Genomic DNA, 25,586 nt, shown 5'->3' on the forward strand with positions numbered 1-25,586 from the left:
ATGCAAATGTAATAATAATACTAAATATAGTGTTATAAATGTACATACATTTTTTTTTTTTTTTTTTTAATGAATATATATATATATATATATATATATATATATATATATATATATATATATATATATATATATATATATATATATATATATATATATATATAAAACTTAAACCCTTATCCGTTAAAAAACCGTCTGTGAAAAGGGTCTATTTAGGTCACAAGGCACATCCACTCTGATATGAATCCCATTCAGGGAGTTTTAGTTGGACCTTTGTGCTCAGCCAGTTTGGTTACTGTGGCAACACCACGCCAAAACGAGACACTCCCCAAAACAATGTCATCCATAAACTACACAGATGCCTAGATTATCCTTACATCTTAGTATATATAAACATTATTGAATTTCCTTCAGAAAATTAAGCGTTCAGAATGTCTGACATAATCTGTCAGTGGCTGAATTCAGAGCTCCGGCTGTCAAAAGTCGTTGGTAAGTTACGAAATAGCCGTTAGCAAACGAGTTAACGAGCACGATCCTTCGATAAACGTATGTATTTATACCTAAATTTAACAGCTAATCTATCAGTAATAATTTTGCCTCTTTTTTTTTTTTTCTTCTGAATGACTTATGAATCTATTGCAGAGCCGTATTCCTTCGCCAGGGATTTTGCCAACGGTTATTTGATAGGAGAGATCCTGTACAGATATGAGCTGCAGGGCGACTTTCACCTGTTCTCCAAACAAAGGTATAGATGGATAGACATACATATTTTTATGTTTGTATTTTATATACATTTTTAATATCTGTCCATTAAAAAACCGGATCGGTGAATGAATAGATATAGATGGATAGACAGTTGGATGGATGGATGGATGGATAGATAGGTAAAACAGGTATAGATGACTGGATGGATGGATTGATTTGTTGAATCGGTAAACGTATAGAAATATAGATACGTTATTGTTATTATTATTATTATTAATAAATATATATTTTTATATGTATTCATCCTTTTATGGATAGATGCTCATACCATATAACATGACCTATAAAAGCAATAGGCTATATTGATGAATATATTATTATTATTATTATAGATGGACGGGTGGTGGCCTAGATAGATAGATAGATATATACAGTAGATAGATAGACAAACAGATAGATAGATAGACAAACGGATAGATAATGTAAAAATTATATTTTGTGTTTGGGGTGAAGTGTGGCGTTTTTGTAAGATTCATCCAGACAGATACTTCCATGAAGGAAATTATATTTTAATGTTATATGTGTTTGTAACAGCCATTGATAAAATGTCTTAATTATCAGTATTTGTGTTATTCCTCAGCACGGCGAATGCAAAGCTGAATAACTTCACTCGTATTGAGCCCACGCTGCAGCTGCTAGGTGTGCCCTTTGACCTGGCCATGGCCAAAGCGGTGATGCAGGGCAGACAGGGGGCGGCCACACATCTGCTCTACCAGCTCTACATCCTGCTGCAGAAGAAGAAGAAATCAGGCCTCACTGCCACAGCCATGGAGGTCATGCAGCCTGCGGCCACGGCCCGTCTACACCGCATTGAGAACAGCATCTATACTGAGGTGATCCATTAGTATAGGGTCAAATAAATTCATTTCTTTCCTCCTCCTCTCTCAGAGGTGGTTATAATGTTCTGGTTATTTGGCAAGTTGGGATAACTTATTGCCTGGAAGTATATTAAACGATTACTTCACTTCAGAATTCAAATTCATAATTTACTCACCCCCATGTTATCCAAGATGTTTATGTCTTTCTTTCTTCAGTTGAAAAGAAATTTTTGAGGAAAACATTCCAGGATTTTTCTCCATATAGTGGACTTCCCTGGGGTTCAATGGGTTGAAGGTCCAAATTGCAGTTTCAGTGCAGCTTCAAAGGGCTCTACATGATCCCAGACGAGGAATAAGAGTCTTATCTAGTGAAAACAATCTGTCATTTTCTAAAAAAAAAAAAAAAAAATTATATACTTTTTAACCACAAATGCTCGTCTTGCACTGCTCTGCGATGCGCTACTCATTACGTAATCACGTTGGAAAGGTCACGCGTGACGTAGGTGAAAGTACCAATCCAGTGTCTACAAAGTGAACGTGCAAAGACTAAGTTAGATGGCCTTTACAAAAAATAAGCTAAAACAATGAATGAGCGTGACCTTTCCAACATGATTATGTAATGCGTGGCGCATCGCAGAGCTAGTGCAAGATGAGCATTTGTGGTTAAAAGGTGTATAAACTTGTATTTTTTTTATTTTTTTAGAAAATGACAGTTTGATTGTTTCGCTAGAAAATACTTTTATTCCTCGTCTGGGATCATGTAGAGCCCTTTGAAGCTGCACTGAAACTGCAATTTGGACCTTCAATCCGTTGAACCCTGTTGAAGTCCACTATATGGAGAAAAATGTTTTTCTGAAAAACCCTAATTTCTTTTCAACTGAAGAAAGAAAGAAATAATCATTTTGGATGACATGGGGGTTAGTTAGTTTCATGTTTTGATTAGCTTCACCAATACTGCAATCTTGGGACCAAAGAAAAGAGTCTCATTTCAGGCTGTTTGTCTCACAGCGCTTGAAGACGGTGGTAAAGCGTGAGGCGGATCTGAAGATGCAGAAGATCGCAAAACGCTTCCATAAAAGAGGGCAGGAAATGTACAACCGCTCGGTCATGACTGAACTCCTGAAGGAAGAGGACCGGCTCAAAAGGCAGGAGGAGAGGAGGCTGAGGGACATTGAAAAGGTCTGCTTCTCTAGAGCTAAACCACAGCTAACGTTTCCCTGCGATAAATATATAATCTTTAACTTTTATTTATTCACTAGCATCAAACAGGCATGAACCTTGCATGTTAAAACAGTTCTGTTTCCCCCACTGAATTTTCATGAATGTGTTTTACTGTGAATCAGCATTTAATAGTGTTGACTGAGATTGACAATATGATTTGTTGTTTGTCAGCACCGGCAGGCACGCAGAAAACAGAATGAGATCATGATTCAAATTCAGTCAGCTGTAGTCCAGATCCCAAAGCCTCCACACACTCGCACATCAAGAGCTTCCGAGAAACACCATCAGTTTCGGAAAAAGCAAGAGGCTCAGGTGAACAACACTTTTGACATCTTTTTCATGATAATAATGCACATTTAGCCCCATAAGTACTCATTATTGGAATATAGTATAGCAGTGATGTTATTGTTAAAACTAATAACTAAACTAAAACTAAACTAATAACTAACTAAATAAAAAATTGGGAAACACTTTACACTAAGGTTTCATTAATTAACATGAACTAACAATGAACAATACATCTACAGCATTTATTAATCTTAGTTAATGTTAATTTCAGCATTTACTAATACTTTATTAAAATAATAAGATGTATTTGTTAACATTAGTTAAAGCACTGTGAACTAACATGAAAAAACAGTGAAGAACTGTATTTTTATTAACTAATATTAACGAAGATTTAATAAATACTGTAACAAATGTACTGTATTGCTCATTGTTAGTTCATGTTAGTTAATACATGAAATAATGTTAACGAATGAGGCCTTATTGTAAAGTGTTACCAAAAAATGTTTTCAGTAATTGAAATAAAGCTGAAATAAAATAAAATATGAATATTAGATCAAACAAATTAAAAAACTTCTTTTAGTAAGTTGCTGAAAGGCAACATTTCTAATTTTTAAGTTTAAGAATTACTAAAACTAAAACATAAAAAAGATGAATGTAAATATAAAAAAACACAACTTCTAAAATGAAAACTGAAAATATAAAAATAAAAGTTTAATATATGTAAGTATAAATAATACTAAAATAACCTTGCAGCACAGCACTATGATGCATAAATACTGTATATCTTTTTTTGAATTACAGTAATGAGAATTACTGCACCATAAGATGATTTCTTGTTTCTTTTTGATTTTGAAATTAAAAATGACACACATGTTGTGACAAGAAAACAGTCTTTTTTTGGAAGAAAAACGGTCCATATGGAAAAACATTACGAATTGTCAAAGGTTGTTTTGACAGGATTTGATTGTGTGATTGTGACCCTTTAAGATGAAGTATGATTTTCAGCATGTTCATCGTGAGATAGAACAATTTGAGAAGTACCAGAAGAAGATTTCTCCTGCTGGCGGTGAAGCCTTACTCTACAGGTATGTTTGCATAATGCTGAGAATTTAGGAATACAAACCAAAAAACCACACAGAAGCTACAGGCAGCAGGCTGACATACCGTTCACATTTCCTTCACTGACCATCTAAGTCTTATTGCACACAAAACTGGAAAATATTTTCTTCATTAGGTGAGCTCTGGGATGTAACATGTAACTTTACCTGGATTTACAGTGGTCGTGTGACCCAGCCTATGAGTACAGGCGACAAAGAACAGTGGAACAAGGAGTATATCGAGAACATCCGTCAGCGCCTGGAGGAAGACTCTACTGCCCGGGAACAGAGAGAGATGCGGAGACGACGTGCGCTGATGGAACAACTCCAAGCCCATGAGGCTCAGCAGGTGACCGCTTATTTCAACCTTATAAAGACTACTGCATCATATTTGCTACGCACATTTCTAAGGCTTCTAAATTATCAACATGATCAAAGCTTTGCTGGAAAAGCTGTTGAACACAATCTACTACATGCCTTCTGTCATCTGATTGATAGTCTATACTTTTTTAGCAAGAAAAAGGCCTTTTAGTATAATTGTAAAAACGTCCCCTTCCGCTCGTGGTCCATGTGTCTGTCTGCTGTAAAATCTTTAACAATTTTTATAAACTTTAATGTTGTTAGTAATATTTCAGGATGAACATTGACTGGACTGAAGCAATTTAGGATTACTTGATTTTCTAAGTATCATTTTTTTAGAAAAATGTTAACTTTTGAGTATCAAATATGATCCATCATACTTTTGAGGAAGGTTTATTTGTTCATCTCTCAGTTATCATTGTATTGCATTACATGTTTAAAAGCTACAGAGCTTTGATCATAAAACTAAGCATTTAAATATCATCTTACTAGGACATATTGTTGTGAGATATAGAGTTACAACTGATATTTATATGCATTTTATGCAAGTAGTCTGGTATGCTGTTATAAAGATCTCATTGATTTACATTACAGACTATCAGAATTTAATTTTACTTTTTTGTTCATATAAATATCACACTTAAATCACACTTAAAAATGTATGAATGTCATGTGAAGTGTCAAACTTTTGGCCAGCAGTGTAAGTCTCGATCATATCTGGTTCTTGCATTGATATTCTTCCTGCAGGAGGTATTGCGAGAGGAACAGATGGTCAGTCGATTGATGCGACAGACGCAGCAGGAGAAGAGGATCGCCGTGCAGCTGATGCAAATAAAGCAGCAGAAAGAGGTACTTCGACAGAACCGGATCTTCCAAGAGAGACAATACCAGGAACGCCGCCTTCGAGACTTCCAAGAGGCCTTGGATAGAGAAGCTGTGAGAGAACATACATGCACACACATGTACAAACAAAACAACCCATAAGATTTCAGAAAAGGGTTTTGAGTGGTTCTGATTGTGATTGTCCCATCATCGCCGCTGTCCAGGTTCTCGCCCAACAGGAACGTCTCGAGCGCAGTGAACAGATCAGGATGGAGCATGAGCTTCACAAACAGCTAGTCGCCGAGCGCGCTCAGGCTCGCTATCGCAAGCACTTTGACATCTGCAGAGGAATTCTGGGACAGATTGTCGATCTGGCTACCAAAGCTGGAGAATATCGGCTTCTCACATCCAAGTATTTATGTTCCTGATCACTCTACTAAACAGCAGTCATGGAGATTAAAAAGCTCATATGATGAAAAATAAAACATTTCTTGCTATTTGAAATTAAAAAAAAAGTGCAGTGTGCTATGTAAAATAACTTTATAGTGCATTATAATAAAAATATAATATATAGTGCATTTTGCTGCATTTTTTTTTATAAAGACGCTACTGTATAAAAGTGTGGAGTCAGTAAGATTGTTAGTTTTTGAAAGAAGTCTCTTATGTTCACCAAGACTGTTTTTTTTTTTACATTTTTTTTTCTCAGAATTTCGTGATATAAAGTCGGAATTTGCTTGATATAAAGTTGCAATTGCGTATACAGTCAGAATTGAGAGATATAAACTCGCAATTCTGACTTTTTTCCTCAGAATTGCGAGTTTCTATCTTGCAGTTCTGACTATATAATGTGCAATTGTGAGTTTATATTTCACAATTCTGACTTTTGCTCAGAATTGTAAGATATAAACTCACAGTTGCGTGTTACTGTATATAGTCAGAACTGTAAGATAAAAACTCACAATTCTGAGAAAAAGTCAGAATAGCAAGAAAAAGTCAGAATTGCAAGATATAAACTTGCAATTGCAAGAAAAAAGTCATAATTTAGAGTTTATATCTCACAATTCTGACTTTACAACTCGCAATTGCGACTTTGCACCTCGCAATTCTAACTTTTTTTCTCAGAATTGCGTGATATAGTCACAAATGCCTGTTATAAAGTCAGAATTGCGCGATATAAAGTCGCAGTTGTGAGTTATAAAGTCAGAATTGTGAATTTATATTCTGACTTTATAACAAGCAATTATAAGTTTATATCTCACTTCTGGCTTTTTTTCTCACAATTATTGCCAGAAATAAAAGTCAGAATTCTGAGAAAAAAGTAAATTGCAAGATATAAACTCGCAATTGCAAGAAAAAAGTTTATATCTCACAATTCTGACTTTATTTCTTGCAATTGCGAGTTTATATAACTTTATAACTCACAATTATGAGTTTATATCTTGCAATTTTGACATTATAACTCACAATTGCAACTTTATTTTAATTCTGAGGAAAAAAAAGGAAACAAGCTTCCATAGTTTTCTATAAGAATATATTTTAAAAACGAATTCATTCCTGTGATGCAAAGCTGAATTTTCAGCATCATTACTCGAGTCTTCAGTGTCACATGACCCTTCAAAAATCATGCTGATTTGCTGCTCAACATCAGTTATTATTTTTAATGTCGAAAATAGTTCTGCTTACATGTCTTACTTTTGATCAAATGCAAACTTGCAAAATAAAAAAAAAATAAAAAAAATCTTACTGACCCCAGACTTTGTAATGGTAGTGTGTGTGAGGAAATAATATGGAAGGTAAAAAATGGTATAAAAAAAGATAAAATGGCCATCTTGACTCTTTCGCAGTCTGATACCAGTGAAGATGATGCAGGAGTGGATGGAGCTGTTTTTCAGTGGTAAGCCGCTGTATGAAGTGGCCAGTGTGCAGCCCACACCTACTGACCCCACACCAGAACAGATCATTGAGCTGGAGAAGCTCCATATACTCAATAATCAAGACTACAATGAGTATGTGGTAAGGACAGTATGTTGAGTATTTTGAGGTATTGTAGATTTACTGATGTGAAGTTTTAGTGATGGTATGTTCACCTCTGAATCTTGAGTGAAATAAATGACATGTTTCTCACTGAAGCACATAATCTCTGATCATTCATTCGCTTGAAAAAATTTTTATTGTTTCCTATGAAATAACAGTCATATGTCTGTGCATGTATTATGTATGTGCATCTTTCTGTCTGTTCACTTCAGGCCATGATGGGTGAGTGGGTTTTGCACGAAGAGGGTGCGAGTCAAGCCTCACCAGTGAATAATGATATTCTGGATCATGTGTTGAGTCGTCTACAGAGCATGATAGTCCGACCGAGTGGCAGCACTCCTCCTCCTCTGTTTCCCCATTTCACCATCAGAGCTTGCATGCTGGGAAAAACCCACTCGGGCAAAACCTCCTGCCTCGCCAGGATCAGCAACGGTAGGAGTTGATGCTTCATCATAGTAAGAGCTGTACTGGAATGAAAAGTGCTATGACACAGCAGAACTATATTAACTAAATTTCCGGACATGCTGTTTGTTAATCTCTGGGAATCAGTCCTTGGCATCCATGTGCTCTCAGCCAACGCTTTGATCCAGGATGCTCTATCAGCCTATCGGAAGGAAAAACAGGCTGCGAGTGAAAGCCAAGAAGTGTCACAGGTCAGGAAAACTTACTCTTAGTATTATGTAAGTTTCTTGAGGTAGAAAACCAACAGATCTGATCATATTTTTAATCAAAACCTTTATTAGAACAGTTTGTGATCTGTTTTACTGTACTGTTGTCTGTTCAAACATTTTATTTACTACATTATTTACACTGTTTAATTCCCCTGTTGGGGCTGACCATGCATTTGCCATGCTCAGAAGAACCTGGAGAGAAATGGTTCTCCAACAGAAGCTATTGAGCAGCCTCAGAGAGATGAAGAGGAGACATCCTCCCCTATAGAATCAGGTTTGTGAGAATATTAGACAACTTCTAAAACTGACATTATTTTCACGCCATTAAAAAGTTTTGGGTCTGTAAGATGTTTTTGGAAAGAAAATAATACTTTTATTCATCAAGGATGCATTTAGTTGATCAAAAGTGACAGTAAAGACATTTATAATGTTACAAAAGATTTAGATTTCAAATAAATGCTGTTCTTTTGAACTTTATATTCAACAAAGAATCCTGAGGAAAACAAAAAAGTGTCACGGTTTCCACAAAAATATGAAGCAGCACAACTGTTTTCAACATTGACAATAAGAAAGGTTTCTTGAGCATCAATTCAGCATATTAGAATGATTTCTGAAGGATCATGTGACACTAAAGATTGGAGTAATGATGCTGAAAATTCAGCTTTGATCACAGGAATAAATTACGTTATAAAATATATTTAATTAAAAAAACAGATATTTTAAATTGTAATAATATAACAATATTTAACGATATTTCACAGTCCTATTATTTAATTAAATGGTTTTTATTTACTTTTATTAATTTCTGTAAAAATTGATTACACTTATTCTTGAATTTATTTCTGTAGTTATCATGTAAATTTATTTCCATTTTTTTCTTTCTTTAATTTAACTGCATATTAATTATTTTTTCCCTCGTATTTGGTTCTCTATAAATGCTGTATTCCAAACCCAAAAACCCAATAAAGATAAGATTAAAAACGTGTGATATTATTTACTATGGAAATGCTCACTCAAGTTCCAATAGTGATCAACTCTTCCGTATGTCTCACATCAGGACCGCAGCCTCATGAAACATCTGGACTTCACGAAAAAGAGGACAAAGAAAAAGTAAGAGCAAACACACAGCCACTCTCCACACAAACTCTCTGTATTTAGCAGCATTGAGCTCTTTGATATGGTTCGTGACGCACACAATGCTGTGTTCTGCAGTGGTCGTTGCGAGCGCAGTGTGGTGCAGCGGTAGAGAAGGCTCTTAGGACAGGCAAAGCTGTTCCTGATCAACTTCTGGTTGACATTATAATGGATGCAATCAGGTAAAGAGCCGGAATGCTTATTTATAAATAATGCTTATTTTCTGACTTCACAGTTTGTTTTTTGCACAGTTAAAATGTTTAATTTACTGTATATTACATTACTACTCAACGCTATCTGGAATATTTGATTCTGACTCGTCAATTCCAGAATTCTGAATCACATTGTTTTCTGGAGGTTCTACAAAACATTTCAAATGTCCCGTATTAGGGGGTTAACTGATATAAATTGAGTACTGTTCAGCTGGTCATGTGATCATGGCGGTGACTGTACTTATGTAGATAGTATTATCTCATGTAAGTGCACATGAAAACATTTTAGTTTTGTTTTCTTATTTCCTTTGGTGAATTAATTAACAAATTAATAATTAAAGGGATAGTTCACCCAAAAATGAAAATTATCCCATGATTTACTCACCCTCAAGCAATCCTAGGTGTATATAGCTATCTATTTTCAGACAAACACAATCGGAGATATATTAAAAAATATCCTGGCTCTTTGAAGCTTTATAATGGTAGTGAAGGGTGGCGTGCAATTTTGAAGCCCAAAAACGCATCCATCCATCATAAAAGTAATCCATACGACTCCAGTGGGTTAATAAAGGTCTTCTGAAGTGAAGCGATGGGTTTTTTTTTTTTTAACGGCCATATTTATATCCATATTTAAAACTTTATAAACTACAATAACTAGCTTCCTTACAGATCAATTTACAGTGAAAGAGTAACCTCTGACATGATGAATGACGTAGATGTAGGAGTAGCGTGAGCTTAGACTCCTCTTGCGGTTCAAACAAATAGGGCTGTGCAACAAACTCAAGCTTCTCTTCTCTTATATCGAAATCCTCCGACATTTCTCTTTAAAAATTCTTGTTTTAGACTTCTAATTCGTGACCGGTGTTTTGTTTTGCTCTATCCTACGGCCATTTATGAAAAGTGCTATTTAAATAAATTTGACTTCACTTGACTTGTAGATAGTCTAGTTCCAGTTTGATTTCCTCCTGCTGTGTTCTTCAGGAACATCCCTGCTGATAGTGGCTGGATTCTTGACGGGTTCCCAGTGGACATCAGTCAAGCTCAGATGCTGGAGAAAGCTCTGAATGGGACAGAACCTGATGAGACTGAGACAAAAACACAAAGCAACTTATCGACAGACAAAAACACGCCTAAAGATCTACGTCCTCCATCTCCTGCACTGGATGTAGTGGTGCTGTTAGACATTTCAGATGAGCAGGTTCTGGAGCGAGCCGCTCACCAGGCTGGTGAGTTTATGCAGATTGAAATGCTAGACATTATTAACTTTAACTTCAGTTACTCTTACCAACATGACAGGCATTGTTGTTATTAGTATGAAATAAGCTGTTATCTTCACTTATTAGTGGACGGGGAGAGCAGAGACCAGGAGAGAGAAGGCAGCGATGCTCCAGACGAAAAGATGAGTATGACAGATCTGGACACACAAGATCCAGCATCTTTGTCTGATGACAAAAGCCTGGGGACTAAACAGATACAGCACAGGTGTGTGAAAACATATGGTGGTTGTTTTCAGTACACGGGACATATGATTATATAATTGCGACATTTTATCTCTCAATTCTGACTTTTTTTTTTAGAAATGCATGATATAAACTCAAAATTGTCTTTTTTTTCCCTCAGAATTGGACTTTATAACTCACAATTGTGAGTTTATATGTCACAATTCTGAGAAAAGAAGTCAGAATTGAGAGATATAAACTTGCAATTGCAAGAAAAGTCATATTTGCGAGTTTACAGGGCAAGAAAAAGTATGTGAACCACTTGCAGAATCTGTGAAAATGTGCAAAATTTTAACAAAATAAGAGAGATCATACAAAATGCATGTTATTTTTTATTTAGTACTGTCCTGAGTAAGATATTTTACATAAAAGATGTTTACATATAATCCATAAGACAAAAAAATAGCTGAATTTATTAAAATGACCCAGTTCAAAAGTTTGTGAACCATTGATTCTTAATACTGTGTGTCATTACCTGGATGATCTACGACTGTTACGACATTTGCTTTGTGATGGTTGTTCATGAGTCTCTTGTTTGTCCTGAACAGTTAAACTGAGCTCTGTTCTTCAGAAAAAATCTCACAGTAGGACAGTACTAAATAAAAAATAACATGCATTTTGTATTATCTCCCTTATTTTGTTAAAATTATTAACATTTTCACAGATTCTGCAAGTGGTTCACATACTTTTTCTTGCCACTGTATATCTCGCAATTCTGACATTATATCTCGCAATTGTGACTTTATACCACGCAATTCTGAGAAAAAAAGAATTGGACGAAAAAAAGTCAGAATTGTGAGATAAGAAGTCGCAATTGTTTTTTTTTAATCCATGGAGGAAACAAGCCTCCATATAATATAGTCTTCTGTGTTATGGTTTCTTTAATAGAATCAGTGGGTTCCATGACACATGGCCAAAACTGGAGAAATGGTTTGGTAATCGGCAGAATATTCTTGTGAAAGTCACAGCAGATGTAGATGAGGAAACTCTCTTTAAAAATGTGGAGATGGTTCTGGTGGACACTATGGACTCTGTTGAAAAAGGTACATCGACTTGCTTCATATACAGGTGCTGGTCATATAATTAGAATATCATCAAAAAGTTCATTTTTTTATTATAAATTATTTTTAAAAATGAAACTTTCATATATTCTAGATTCCCCACATGTAAAGTAAAACATTTCAAAAGTTTTTTTTTTTTGAATTTTGATGATTAGAGCGTACAGCTCATGAAAGTCCAAAATCCAGTATTTCAAAATATTAGAATATTTCCTAAGATCAATCAAAAAATGGATTTGCAAAACAGAAAAGTTCAAGTTCTTTAAAGTATGTTCTTTTGTGCACTCAATACTTGATCGGCAGGACATATTACAGCAAATGACTTGCTCCTAGCACAAATTACTGCATCAGTGAAGTGTGGCCTGGAAGTGATCAGCCTGTGGCACTGCTGAGGCACTATTGAGCCTTCAGATCATCTGTATATTGTTGGATCGACTGTTTCTCATCTTTCTCTTGAAAATATCCCATAGATTCAGGTCAGGCATATTGGCTGGCCAATAAAGCACAGTAATATCATGGTCAGCAAATCACTTGGAAGTGGTTTTTGCACTGTGGGCAGATGCTAAAGTCCTGCTGGAAAAGGAAATCAGCATCTCCATAAAGCTTGTCAGCAGATGGAAGCATAAAGTGCTCCAAAATCTCCTGGAAGATGGCTGCATTGACTTTGCACTTGATAAAACACAATGGACCAACACCAGCAGACGTCACGGCCCCCCCAAATCATTACTGACTTCAGAAACTTCACACTAGACTTCAAGCAGCTTGGATTCTGTGCCTCTCCAGTCTTCCTTCAGACTCTGGGACCATGATTTCAACATGAAATGCAAAATTTACTTTTATCTGAAAAGAGGATTTTCGACCACTGTTCACTGTCCAGTTCTTTTTCTCCTTAGCCCAGGTAAGATGCTTCTGACGTTGTCTCTGGTTCAGAAGTGGCTTGGTAGTCCTTTTCCTGAAGATGTCTGAATGTGGTGACTCTTGATGCGCTGACTCCAGCTTCATTCTACTCATTGTGAAGCTCTCCCAAGTGTTTGAATCGGCTTTACTTGACAGTATTCTCAAGCTTGCGGTCATCCCTGTTGCTTGTGCACCTTTGCCTACCCAATTTCTTCCTTCCAGTCAACTTTGCATTTAATATGCTTTGATACATCACTCTGTAAACAGCCACCCCATTCAGTAATGACCTTCTGTGACTTACTCTCTTTGTGGAGGGTGTCAATGATTGTCTCCTGGACCATTGCCAAGTCAGCAGTCTTCCCCATTAGTGTGGTTTCAAAGAACAAGAGATACCCGGAATTTATACTGTAGGGATGGTCATTTAATGAAACTCAAATGTAAATATTCTAATATTTTGAGATACTGGATTTTGGACTTTCATTAGCTGTACGCTCTAATCAACAAATTAAAAAAAAAAACTTTTGAAATGTTTACTTTACATGTAGGGAATCTAGAATATATGAAAGTTTCATTTTTTAAAATAATTTACAATAAAAAAATGAACTTGTTCACGATATTCTAATTATATGACCAGCACCTGTATATATGTGTGTGTGTGTGTGTGTGTGTGTGTGTGTGTGTGTGTTTGTTGAGTAAAGTATTTGATACGTGAGATCTTTATAGCAGTATAGCAGATTACTTACATAAAATACATGTAAATATCAGTTGTCACTCTATATCTCTCAATAATATGTCTTAAGATAATAAGACTAAAAGGCCTACCTAATTACTGTTCTAAGTGTAATTCAACTTGACTCATTCAAACAATTTGTAGACTTGAAAGTTTGATAATCTCCCATTTTTCTACCTACAACTTTAACATTGTCCATTTGCACCTATATTGTCTGGTGAAATGTGCTCTCTGTCCTGACCCTCAGAAGCAGCTCTGGGTCACTCCAGGAAAATGTCTACATCCTCCTCACCTGAATACAGCCGTCCAGAAAGTGCCAGCTCTGCTAAGTCTTCACCAGCGACCCCAAAATCTGCTGGAAGGGTCTACGTAGATGAACCCTTACCCAAGGCACATACACACACAACACACCTTCTCTTAGAAGACTGGCAGATGCTTCCATTAAACATGGAAAAATGATGTTCAAAGAGTCTGTGTGATTTGGAATATGAGATGGAGAGCCATTACACTTATCTAGTTTGTTTTTTAATCAGTTTGATACTCAGGGTGGTATGAGATTTATATGTCAAAGACTCTTAGGGCTCTATCATATGCGACGCCAGGCGTGACGCATGTGTTTTTTGCTCGTTTCAGCCCGACGCAGTTATCACTTTCACGTCCAGCACCACGTTGTTTAAATAGCAAATACACTCGTGCCCATCTGTTCGCCCTTGGGCGTGCTGGTCTGAAAACGAGGTTTGTTCAGGCGCATTGGTGGCGTGTTGCTATTTTGAGGCAACTGAAAACGACTGCGCCATTGACCAACAAAAACCTGGTCTAAAGTCAATGCAGTTTTTTTTTTTTGTTATTTAAAGGGTGTGTTAGTAATATGCGCCTATAGGCAGGTGCGCAACGCGCGTGCGTATACTCTGCTTGTTACACACACAGGGATGCCCAGCAGCACACAACATGCCAAATATTAAAATTAAAAGGATTACAACACTTTAACATAGCTCACAAGCAGAGCCGTTTCCTCTCTGGAGAAGTGTTCAGTCTTTCCACTTGCAAATTCCACCATGGTGCAAGTGCGCCTGGCTTTTAAAGGGAATGGGAGATGACACTCTGATTGGTTTATTGCACGTTATGCTTAAAACACACCCATGAATCATTAAGAGACTAGGTACAACCCTTTTGGACCACGCCAACCATTTTTTGCATCGTTAAACTAGCAAAAGTGGATTCGGACACGCCCTAAGTGCACCTGCGCCATGAGCTTCAGACCATGTGCTTAGATCATTAAAATAAGGCCCTTAATGTCTCTTAAATACGGGAGAGGATTAGGGCCAAGTAATAGTAAAAAAATAAAACCATCTTGAGATAAAAGTCATTATAATGCGAGATTAAACTCGTTAAATTTTGAGAAAAAAATCTAAATAAAATGTCGAGAATAAAGTCACTGTTTTGAGAAAAAAATTCGGTAAATTTAGAGAAAAAAGTCGAAATAAAATGTCGAGAATAAACACGCATTCGATCAGTGTTCATTGCATCATAATAGAAGACATGGCAGAGTTAGATCACTTAGACAAGCTATATTTTAGGCTTTTTTCCTTTAAATTTAACAAGTTTTTTATCGAAACACTACGACTTTATTTTCAAAATTTAAAGAGTTTATTCTCAACATTTTATTTAGCCATTTTTCTTGAAATTTAACATGTTTTTTTCTCAAAACAAAATTCTCGAAATGTAATGATTTTATTCTCAACATTGTATTTGTTTTTTTTTCCTCTGAATTTTCATTTTTTTCTCGCATTATAATGACTTTGATCTCGAGATGGTTTTAATTTTTTATTTTTGCTTGGCCCTAATCCTTTTCCGCTCATAAAGGAGTTATCTTATAAAGTAAACAATATCTTAAAAGAGTATGATGTACTATGAAAACATATGTTGCTGTAGTTCACACTACCAAAACCAACAAAGTAACTTTCAGACATCAAAACATCCTCCACATTCAAAAAAGAGAATTTATTGCAATTAAGGATAGAAAAAAAATTGTACTGCTTTTCTGATATCAAACAGATGCACACTACCGTTCAAAAGTTTGGAGTGTTTTTTAATGCTTTTGAAAAATACAGTAAAAACAGTAATATTGTGAATTTAAAATAGCTGTTTTCTATTGAAATATATTTTAAAATGTATATATATTCCTGTGATCAAAGCTGAATTTACAGCATCATTACTCCAGTCTCAGTGTCACATGATCCTTCTGATATGCTGATTTGCTGCTCAAGAACCATTTTTTATTGTTATCAATTTTGAAGACAGTTGTGCTGCTTAATATTTTTGAAGAAACCATGATACATTTATTTCAGGATTCTTTGATAAATAGAACTTTAAAAAAAAAAAACAGCATTTATTTTAAACAGAAAATGAATATAGAACATATAAGACTGTATGCATAAAAGGGCATAAAATAGTTGTGAACAACTAAACTAAAATGGTTTTTGGCACAATTGTTTTTTATACAATTAAAAAAGTATTATATGATCCATTTATATCATGTCAGTTTTTTTGTTTTTCTCTAATGTTCATCTTTTTGCAGGAGATCCCAGAGTATCTTGTTCCGTACTGGGAGAACGTCTGTAATTCATATGTGACTAACGTCAAAACAGTGATGCAGAACCTCCGCAGTGAACGCGAGCTTATCATTCACCACCTCTACAACATCCGGTGAGAGAACAGCGCTCGTCTGTGTGTGACGCGAGGGCCTGTGAATCTGTGTGTGAGTGTATAACGTATGTGTGTGTTTGTATGTTTCAGGGAGAACTTCAGGCAGTACCTACAGAAGCCGGATCTGAAGCAGGAGTTTGTAAGCGTGTGGCAGCGCGATTACAACAGCGTTCCTGACAACATCAGAGAGGATGAGGAGACTAAAGGAGAGCTCCATCAAAGGCTGGATGTGAGAAACACCTGAACTGCAAAAAATTATTTTTTTCTGTAGTATTGGTTAGGGTTTTTCAGTACAAATATCTAAACATTCTTAAATCAAGATACATTTATTTGAAAAGAAAAATGACATCAGATATAAAGACTTTGTTTAAAACAAGTGAGGTAAGAAAAATAAACATGTTTTCCCTTTGAATTACATTTATTTTTTACCCTATTGACAGATATGCTTTCTCATATTGAGTATAAAATCACTTAATTTTGATACATATTTCAGAAGACCCATTATCAAGTCAATGTATCTTGATTTAAGAATGTGCACTGAAAGACGAGACTAAAATACTGAGTAAGAAAATCATTTTTGTAGTGTAACTAATGTAAGACCTTTCTGCAAGTTTGTATTTTTACAGGCAAAAACATGCTGTATTTCAGCACAGAAAACACAGATGCACAAAACAACAAATTAGTTTTGTGTGATATTTTTAAATGTTTATTAACTTCAAAAAGACAAAAAATTAATAAAAACTAGGAGAAGGTCTTAAAACATATTTGCAGTATATTTGCAATAAAGCAAGGAAATGCATAAAATGTTTATTTATTTATTTATTTTTCTGTGTGAGTTTCATGTTTTTCAAGTATTTCAGTAATTTTGATGTTACATTTTATTTATTGTTAAAACCCAATAAAAATTTGATTTAAAAAAAAAAAAAAAAAAAAAAGTCAAAAATTTGCGAAAGTTTTGGTGCAATTTCTTTAAAAACAATTTTTAGTGAGCATTTTTTTTCCTGCAGGTTTATCACAAATTATCCACAAATAAATAAATTTCGCAATAAACTATGTGTTCAAACTTTCATTCCAATCAGTGTGTGTTTATTTTGTGCAGGACTTGCGTGAGCGTCTGTGGGACATCTGTGATAAGCGCAAGGAAGAGGCGGAGCAGGAGAGAGCGGGTGTCATTGATGATGGCTGGTTAGACGATCACACTGCTGTACTAATCAACCATTATTCTGCATTAATGCAGGTAACACACACACACACACACACACACTCCTCCTACACATCACAAAACCGCCTGGGATGAGTTTGAAGTCTAATGGTTCTGTTTGTGTGTGTGTGTACAGATTGAAGTGGGCCGCTTTCAAGACTCCCTGTGTCTGCTAAGAGATTACTATTCAGCGATGTGTAAAACTGCATTTCCTGAATCCACACGTGGCTTCACTCGCATCCCATTGCTTGACATCACTGCAGATGAGCATGTCGAGCAAGAGGAGTCAAAAATGTAAAAAAAGCATTACATATCATGATTTATCATCGTGTCACAGACATTACAGGACTGTAGACCTTCTCCTGAGCTACTGTAGTTGTCCATCTGCATGTCTCATAATGTATGACTTTGGCTGTGTTCAGAATGGCATATACTAGTTTTGCAGTCTGCATGCAAATTTTCACCTATTTGCCAATATGTCATTGTATGGAATATTGTATGCAGTGTACGCTTATTTTCCTTCAGTTTCCAGTGTGACAAATGAACTGAATGAACATTTTTATCATACTGCCAAGAGTTTGATTTCAGAGGTGATACAGTACCTGGTTGTTTAGATAGACGGTTGTTTAGATAGACAGTGAGATTCTTGATGTTTGATGTGTTAAATTATACATTAATGTTTCAGCTCTGGCCCTGCACTGTTAGAAAAACCTGCAAAGAGTGCTGAAGAAAAAGAATCTGAAATGGAGGATAAGAAGAAAACTAAAGTGTACGTGTGCTTTTAATTTTTGTCTTTGGTTGTGTATAACAATGATGAGCAAGTTTGTTGAATAACTGGATATGTTTGTGCTGTCAGGTTTCCTTTGGTTTCCTGCAGATCTCCCACTTCTGAGCTCCTCAGACAGATTCTGCACCATCCTGATGAGAAACTACTGCAGGAGTTCTTCCAGACAGCACTCACCACCGTCAGGAGCATGGTGTGTGTTTATATCTGTGTGTTGGCTATAAGAAATGTATAATAACATTTTTGTTGTTTAGCTTAAAAATATGGGCCATATTTGCTGTTACTGATACACAAATGCAATTTTATTTTAAAAAACTTGCAGCATCTTTCAGTTAAGAAATATTCCTCTGAACGACATCATGTTCAAGTAGTGTCATTGTAGACGGAAATTCTTGAAATGCCCTTATTGGGAACTGAAATCAATTAACAAATCTGTAAAGATTTAGAAATCGAGTCAAAATGCAGATGAATAGATAACCTATAATTTGATTAAAAAAAGTAGTTTATGCCGTGTAAATTGGTTTATACATACATTATGCTGTAAAAGAGAAGACAAATTAAAAATTTGAAAATTAAAATTGCATCAATGACTTCATAATCACATATTAAAAACAGCTATTTTTAATTTTGTATTTTCTGTAATGTTGGTTACTAATTTGAATTAATTATTCATTAACACTACCGTTTAAAAGTTTGGGGTCAGTAAAATTTATATATATTTCAGATAAATGCTGTTCTTTTAAACTTTCTATTCATCAAAGAATCCTGATGATGGTTTCCACAAAAATATGAAGCAGCACAACTATTTTCAACATTGATAATAATCAGAAATGTTTCTTGAGCAGCAAATCAGCATATTTGAATGATTTCTGAAGAATCATGTGACACTGAAGACTTGATTAATGATGCTGAAAATCACAGGAACAATTTACACTTTAAAATATATATTAAAATAGAAAACAGTTATTTTAAAGTTCAATAATGTTTCAAAACATATTGTTTTACTGTATTTTTGATCAAATAAATGCAGCCTTAGTGAGCAGAAGAGACTCTTTCAAAAACATTAAAAAATCAGTCCCAAACTTCTGAACGATAATGTATTTTTCATTAATGTTTCATTGTAATGTTGGTTCTTTTATCTTTTTATCCATGTTTAGACATTTCATAATTTCTTTAACAAAAACGATAGTTTCTACTCAAAATTCTGTTTGGATGAGCTATGAGTTGTAAAATGGTGAAATACTCCCCTGTGCCGGCACATCTGTCTTCACGTGTGTTTGCACACAACTGTGTGTCAGGTGTTGGCAGAGACGCAGCAGCGAGAAGAAGAGGAAGGTGATGAAGAACAGAAGCCGTTGGAGACACAGAGAGTGCAGACTTCAAACTCTGCTACGGACAATAAGAAAGCAGGGAAAAAGAAAGGTGAAGACTCAATCACATGTGTGAGTTTCAGCTCTGTTATGTGTTGACATAAGGGTCTGTGTGTTTTAGGTGCTCCCACCCCTCCTCAGGAGCCCAGTCCTCTGCCCACAGTGGTGAAGAACCCCGAGGAGATCAAGAGGAGAGCAGAGAAGAAGAGAATCAAACAGGAGTTCACAGCCGCACTGAAACGTGAAGGTACGCCGTGAGCTCTTGTCTGACATTGTCTAATAGTGCTTGTTATATTGTGCTGTTGTATATCATTGTGTAAACAGTGCAGAGCTTCAGGATGTTTGTGTGTGTGTGTGAGATGTATAAACAGTAAGAATGTGCTGCGTTCGTGTGCAGAACATGCGGTGAAGCTGCGTCTGGAGCTGGTGAAGGCTCATGCGCTGAGAACCGTGAGCAGTCTGCAGCAGAGAGCGGAGCAGGGCTACAGGAACATGGAGGAGTGGCTGGGAGCTCGCTTCCTGTCTGAGATGAACAGGTGAGAGGAGAGGAGGGAGACGGACGCGTGACAGCAGATCAGGAGAGGAAGAGAACGCTGTCTCTACTTTCTTGATTGTAATCCATTTAGCTCCAGAGATGAATGTAAATGATAAATATACTTCTAAAAGGCTGAATATCAGAAATAGCCAGGTCATATGTCACTCCCGAAACCACAATATAAAGCAAAAAATGATATTTTGCTAAATAAATTGACTGCAATTTTTTTAAAATTAAGATTAGCATAAAATTAATTCAGTACAACAAATACTATAATGAATAAAATCTTGTTTTGCAATATAAATTCTTAGGCAACTTATTTTAAATATACTTTTTTATTTTATTTTATTTTTGTTTTTGCAAGAAGTCTCTAATGCTCACCAAGTCTGCATTTATTTAATCAAAAATGCAGTAAAAACAGTAATATTGTGATTTTTATCACAATATTAATATTAGTAATATTGTCATTTTATTCAAATTTTTCTATTTTAATATATTTTAAAATGTAATTTAAGCAGCCATTAGTCCAGTCTTCAGTGTCACCTGATCTTTTATAAGAAATGTTTCTTCTGCAGCGAATCAGCATATTAGAATGATTTCTGAAGGATCATGTGACACTGAAAATTACATTTAAAATATATATAGAAAAAATAGAAATTGTAATATTTCACTATATTTCTGTTTTACTCATTTTTGATACATTAAATGAAGCCAGACTTCTTTTAAAAAACATTTAATTCAACTTTTGACCAGTAGTGTATTTTTAATATTTTAAATATATTTTCTTTTGTTCATTGAAACACTTAAAAAATATTTGACAGACAGACAGACAGACAGACAGACAGATTGATTGATTGATTGATTGATTCAGTTCAAAATAAGTTGACTCTTTATAAAAATATTACTCGGACATATTCTTTTGTTTACCCCAAAATACCATATGTCCTTCTCATCATACTGTATACATGTATACGTGCATAAAATGTTTGCATGTGTTTCCAGTATCAACCAGCTGACAGAGTTTGTGCGGAAGCACATTGAGAATGGAGTTCAGATCCATCATGAGCTCGTTCTGCAGAGCGCTGATTTCTGTGTGGACGGAGACACATGTGTCGTGGCGAGTCCAGCATCCGCTCCACGCCGATCCCTGCTGGAGAAGCCCAAGAACAGCACTCTCACAGTCCAACAGCTGCACATCCTCTGCGCTCAGCTGCGCAAGACCGCCCCTACTGGTCAGAATCAGCATTACATTTCTGTCATTAGTCATTTTTTGAGTGAACAATTCCCTTAATATTGTGTGCTAAACTGAATGAACAGAATGAGAGATAAACATAACTAAGCAGAACTGAAATGAATTGAATATGTTTGAGTTGAAGTTAGTAACTTTATTGTGTGTGTTTAGGTCTGCTGTGCAGTAATGAGTTGACTGAAATTCTTCATGAATTAACCTCTCCTCACATGGGTAGTGACGTCCTACCTGAGCCCTGGATGCACATTACTCCCTCACAGGTACATCTTCACTCAAACACCTCCGTCTCTGACTAGCAGAGCAAATTATGGTTTGTTGTGTGTCTTTGGTTGCAAACACTCATACTTAATTATCTTTCCCAATGAACCATTGCTTAAAGTCGACACGAAACAGAAGTTGCGATCGTCTTTTCTTCCCTAATGTGTATCTGAGTGAAACAGCTTCTCCAACAAGAAAAATATGTAGGGCGGAAATTAATTTTGTTCATCAGGAATTTATTGAATGGTTGTGGTTTGCTATTGGTGGATCTAATGTGAGTGACAGGTTGCCCCGCCCTCATGCCAGTAAACACATCATCAGAGAAGAGATGTCGCTGCAAGAGAAAGATTATAAGGGCACATGAATTTAAAAAATGATGTGCACAGATAAATAATTTATAATAAATTCTGCAATATTCCATAAAAAATATGAATTGTGCGTTTTGCTTACATGGTGACTTTAAGAAGGAAGTGGCTGGAATTTATTCATTTTGAAAGTATTTTCATTGCTTTGGCTTGGTATATAAAAAAGTGAAAAGGGCCTTATTTTAATGTTTTTCACCTCAACTTCCTGCTTCAATAGGAAATGCATCCAAACAGAAAAACTGTGCTTGTCAAGCAATTCCATAGGGTCTATAAATTAGACTTAATCTCATCTGATTATAACGATAAATGTCAAATTATAGTTACTAATATCCACAATATATTTATCAAATATGATACACAGAAAATTGTTAATTAAAGATAAAATATAAATTCAAAATTAGTTTGGTGGAGCTTCAAGCTAAGACAAAACGTGAAGAATACACAATTTTGAGATCACCAATGTTAAGACATCGTAATTGACAAAAACAAATCATGTCAAATGACAGACTAGCCTGTTTGCACTCACATGATAATGTATGTGCTATTTTGTGTGTGTGTGTGTGTGTATGTGTGTGTGTAGGTTGAAGAGCTGGTGTGTGTGTTAGCTCAGGACTCTGAGATGCTGGACTGGCGTCAGTTCCTGCTCAGTGCTGCTCTGCCGTGGCCGTTTCCCTCTCAGATTCAGCTGTTAAAAACCCTCCAGCGCTTCAGAGCCGTCGACACTGCAGGAACTGGACTCATCACACAACAACAATACACACAGGTCTGTTGCACTCACACACATTTCACAGAACATCACTGCGATAGTCATATTAAACAACATCGGATCTGTAAACACAAAATGTTCATATTATTTCACTTTTACTGCCTTTTTATAATGAAAATATGGTTCCACAGTTCATTTTATTCTACAATTAAAATTAATTAAAACAAACCTCAAATATATTACTGTTCTTCATTTCTATGTGTCCATCAGTTCAGTTTATCATCTGTTTTGTTCTGTGATCAGGTTGAATTGTGGTTTCCCAGTGAAAGAGATCTTCCTGTCCCGGATGACCCATCTGAACCTCTGCCCTACGACAGACTAGCCAACCTTAAGAAGGTAATGAAACCTGAAGGATTCACAACTTTAAAAGGGGGTCATATTATTATTAATATTATTATTTTTACTGTCTTTTTTGTGCATTTTTTACATTGCATTGAAAAATTCACAAAATAATCTCCACTGATGTGCCTCTCAAACTGTTATAAACTTGTTAAAATAGACTTTCTAACATTAGGACCTTTCTGAAGTGCTGAAGATCAGAAAGAGTTATTTTTGCTGATCAGTTTCAATAAATGGCCTTTTTGAGGAGAACACTTCTGAAGTTCTGAAGGTTGATTTCTCATGATTTGACCCATTTAATGCTTTGAGCAGTAAAACATCACTGAATACAGTAAATGCATTAATATTGATGGCTTTGAAACTTTGAGACTCTAATGTTTCTCTGATGTTCTGATCATATAATCTGTGTATGAACATGCATATGTTTTTTCCTTCTTTATATGTATAGTTTTTCTTCAGTCTGTTTGTGAGCTCACACTCATCCCCGCTGATGCTGGACTATCTGAGAATGCTGCTGTATTTCTGCTGCCATCCTGAACCGTCTCAGGGCTTCACCAGAGCGCTGGGCCTCGTGATCGGACACACACTGCACCTCAAACGCACCGGCCCCCTCACACAGGTACACACACACACACACACACACGTTTGTTTTTGTGAATTGTGTGGACATTCCATAGGCGTAATGGTGTTTATACTGTACAAACCATTTTATTCTGTACAAACCACATCGCCCTACACCAACCCTACCCCTAAACCTGCCCATCACAGGAAACGGTGCACATTTTTACTTTCTCAAAAAAAACCTCATTCTGTATGATTTATAAGCCTTTTGAAAAATGGGGATATGGGGTAATGTCCTCGTAAGTCACCCTCTCCTTGTAATACCTATGTCATACCTATGTCATTATGCAAATTTGTGTCACAAAAACATGCGCACACACACACACACACACACACACACACACACACACACACACAGACAGTATGGCACACTTAATAGACTCTTCTGAGCTGAGTTTGTGGGTGAATTTCACAAAACCTGACTTGTTGGGGTCATATTTTACACCAATATCAAAAGAAAGAAAATTACATCTTTTCAGGACAATTAAGACTTTTTGCATCATAACATTTTAATGACAATTAAGCATATTATTCTTGCTTATTGTTTTTTTACTTGTCATTACTGTAATGTGCAAAAATAATCTATCTGTATTGGTTCAAACCGCTGTGTTTCTGTTGTAGTCTGTGCCGTATATGGAGGGCGCTGGAGTTGAGGAGTGTGACGCTGCTGATGAAGAAGAGAGAGGGGTGGAGTCTGATGAAGAGGGCGTGTCAGTTGATGATGTGCTCAGAGTTCTGAGTCGTGGAGATGATCACGTCTCTTCACATCTGAACCGCTTCCAGCCGAACCGCAGGAGCAGAGATGAATTCAGAGAGGTACAATATAACAGCTCTGATCCAAAACTTAAAAGATCCATCAGCCCAACCTCATCCCCATTTCATGTGAGCTATTTTAATTTAAAATATAAACAAATGAGAAACTTTTGGATTTAAAACAGCAAGCAAGATGACAAAAATACTTAACAAATCATAAACATAGCTAACAATTATTAACCATAACCAACAATGTGCATGTGTTAGTCACTCTCATAATTGTCAGAGCTATTTTGTGAAATCTTTGTGAGTCCAGTAGATGTTCACTGGAAAGTATCTCAATAGATTTTGAGCAACATAATCTGTGGTTCTGTAGATCAGCAGATGATCCAGAGTCTCTACAGGATTGTATTTAATGTGTTATTGTGTGTTCAGGAGCTGCTGAAGGTGTTTATGGAGTTGGGTTTTAAGGCTGAGGAGAAGATTGCTTTCTCCACACTTTCCCAGCATCCCATTCTGCAGGATCTAATGGAAGGATCCTCACAGTATCTGCTTCCTGTGAGTAACACACCAACATGTGATCTCACACACACTACAGCAAAGCTCAGTGGTGAGAGCTAAATACTGTTCAAATTAAGATATAAAAATGTTATTTTAGTGATTGAATGATCTCAACATAAAGATTTCAGGCACTAAATGGATTCATCTATTTGAAACATTTTAAGCAAGTTTTGTGACTTTTATTCCATGTTTCATGCAAACTTTGTTTCAATAGGAAATACATCAACACTGGACAGAAAAAATGCACTCATCAAGTTTTTTCACTAAAACATAAATGTGTTTTAATTAATTGTGATTATATGTCTTTATAGGACATTCACAGAATTTTCCAGACCCAACAAACTGAAGATCCTCAAAGCTTCTCAACATGATCAACACACACCAACACATGAATCACACAAGGTACATGCTAATGCTAAATTCATCATGAAAGCATGAAGAACAGTGATCTGCTGAAATTACACTTTAATAA

The 25,586-nt window shown here is 35.8% G+C and overlaps 1 protein-coding gene across 2 annotated transcripts; it reads left to right on the forward strand.

Moving 5' to 3' along the window:
* Positions 1-318: 318 nt before the first annotated feature.
* spef2 (sperm flagellar 2) lies at positions 319-25,586 on the forward strand. 2 transcript variants are annotated; one of them, XM_051895470.1, is made up of 36 exons: positions 319-489; positions 643-745; positions 1,346-1,598; positions 2,592-2,762; positions 2,976-3,116; positions 4,098-4,177; positions 4,370-4,538; positions 5,297-5,485; positions 5,596-5,783; positions 7,216-7,384; positions 7,618-7,837; positions 7,955-8,058; positions 8,263-8,350; positions 9,134-9,186; positions 9,289-9,392; positions 10,404-10,648; positions 10,766-10,904; positions 11,810-11,964; positions 13,854-13,996; positions 16,185-16,312; positions 16,403-16,541; positions 17,412-17,549; positions 17,650-17,807; positions 18,199-18,282; positions 18,370-18,490; positions 19,596-19,719; positions 19,789-19,914; positions 20,065-20,203; positions 21,205-21,434; positions 21,605-21,711; positions 22,655-22,837; positions 23,084-23,176; positions 23,628-23,798; positions 24,422-24,616; positions 24,989-25,111; positions 25,426-25,586. In XM_051895470.1, the coding sequence occupies exons 1-36, from the start codon at positions 432-434 to the stop codon at positions 25,483-25,485; spliced, it is 5,091 nt and encodes a 1,696-aa protein (XP_051751430.1). In that variant the 5' UTR covers positions 319-431; the 3' UTR covers positions 25,486-25,586. The 2 variants fall into 2 exon arrangements, with proteins under 2 accessions (XP_051751430.1, XP_051751432.1); XM_051895472.1 differs by having other exon boundaries at positions 24,440-24,616.

This window comes from Ctenopharyngodon idella, chromosome 5 (genome assembly GCF_019924925.1).
Source record: "Ctenopharyngodon idella isolate HZGC_01 chromosome 5, HZGC01, whole genome shotgun sequence".
Lineage (NCBI taxonomy): Eukaryota > Metazoa > Chordata > Actinopteri > Cypriniformes > Xenocyprididae > Ctenopharyngodon > Ctenopharyngodon idella.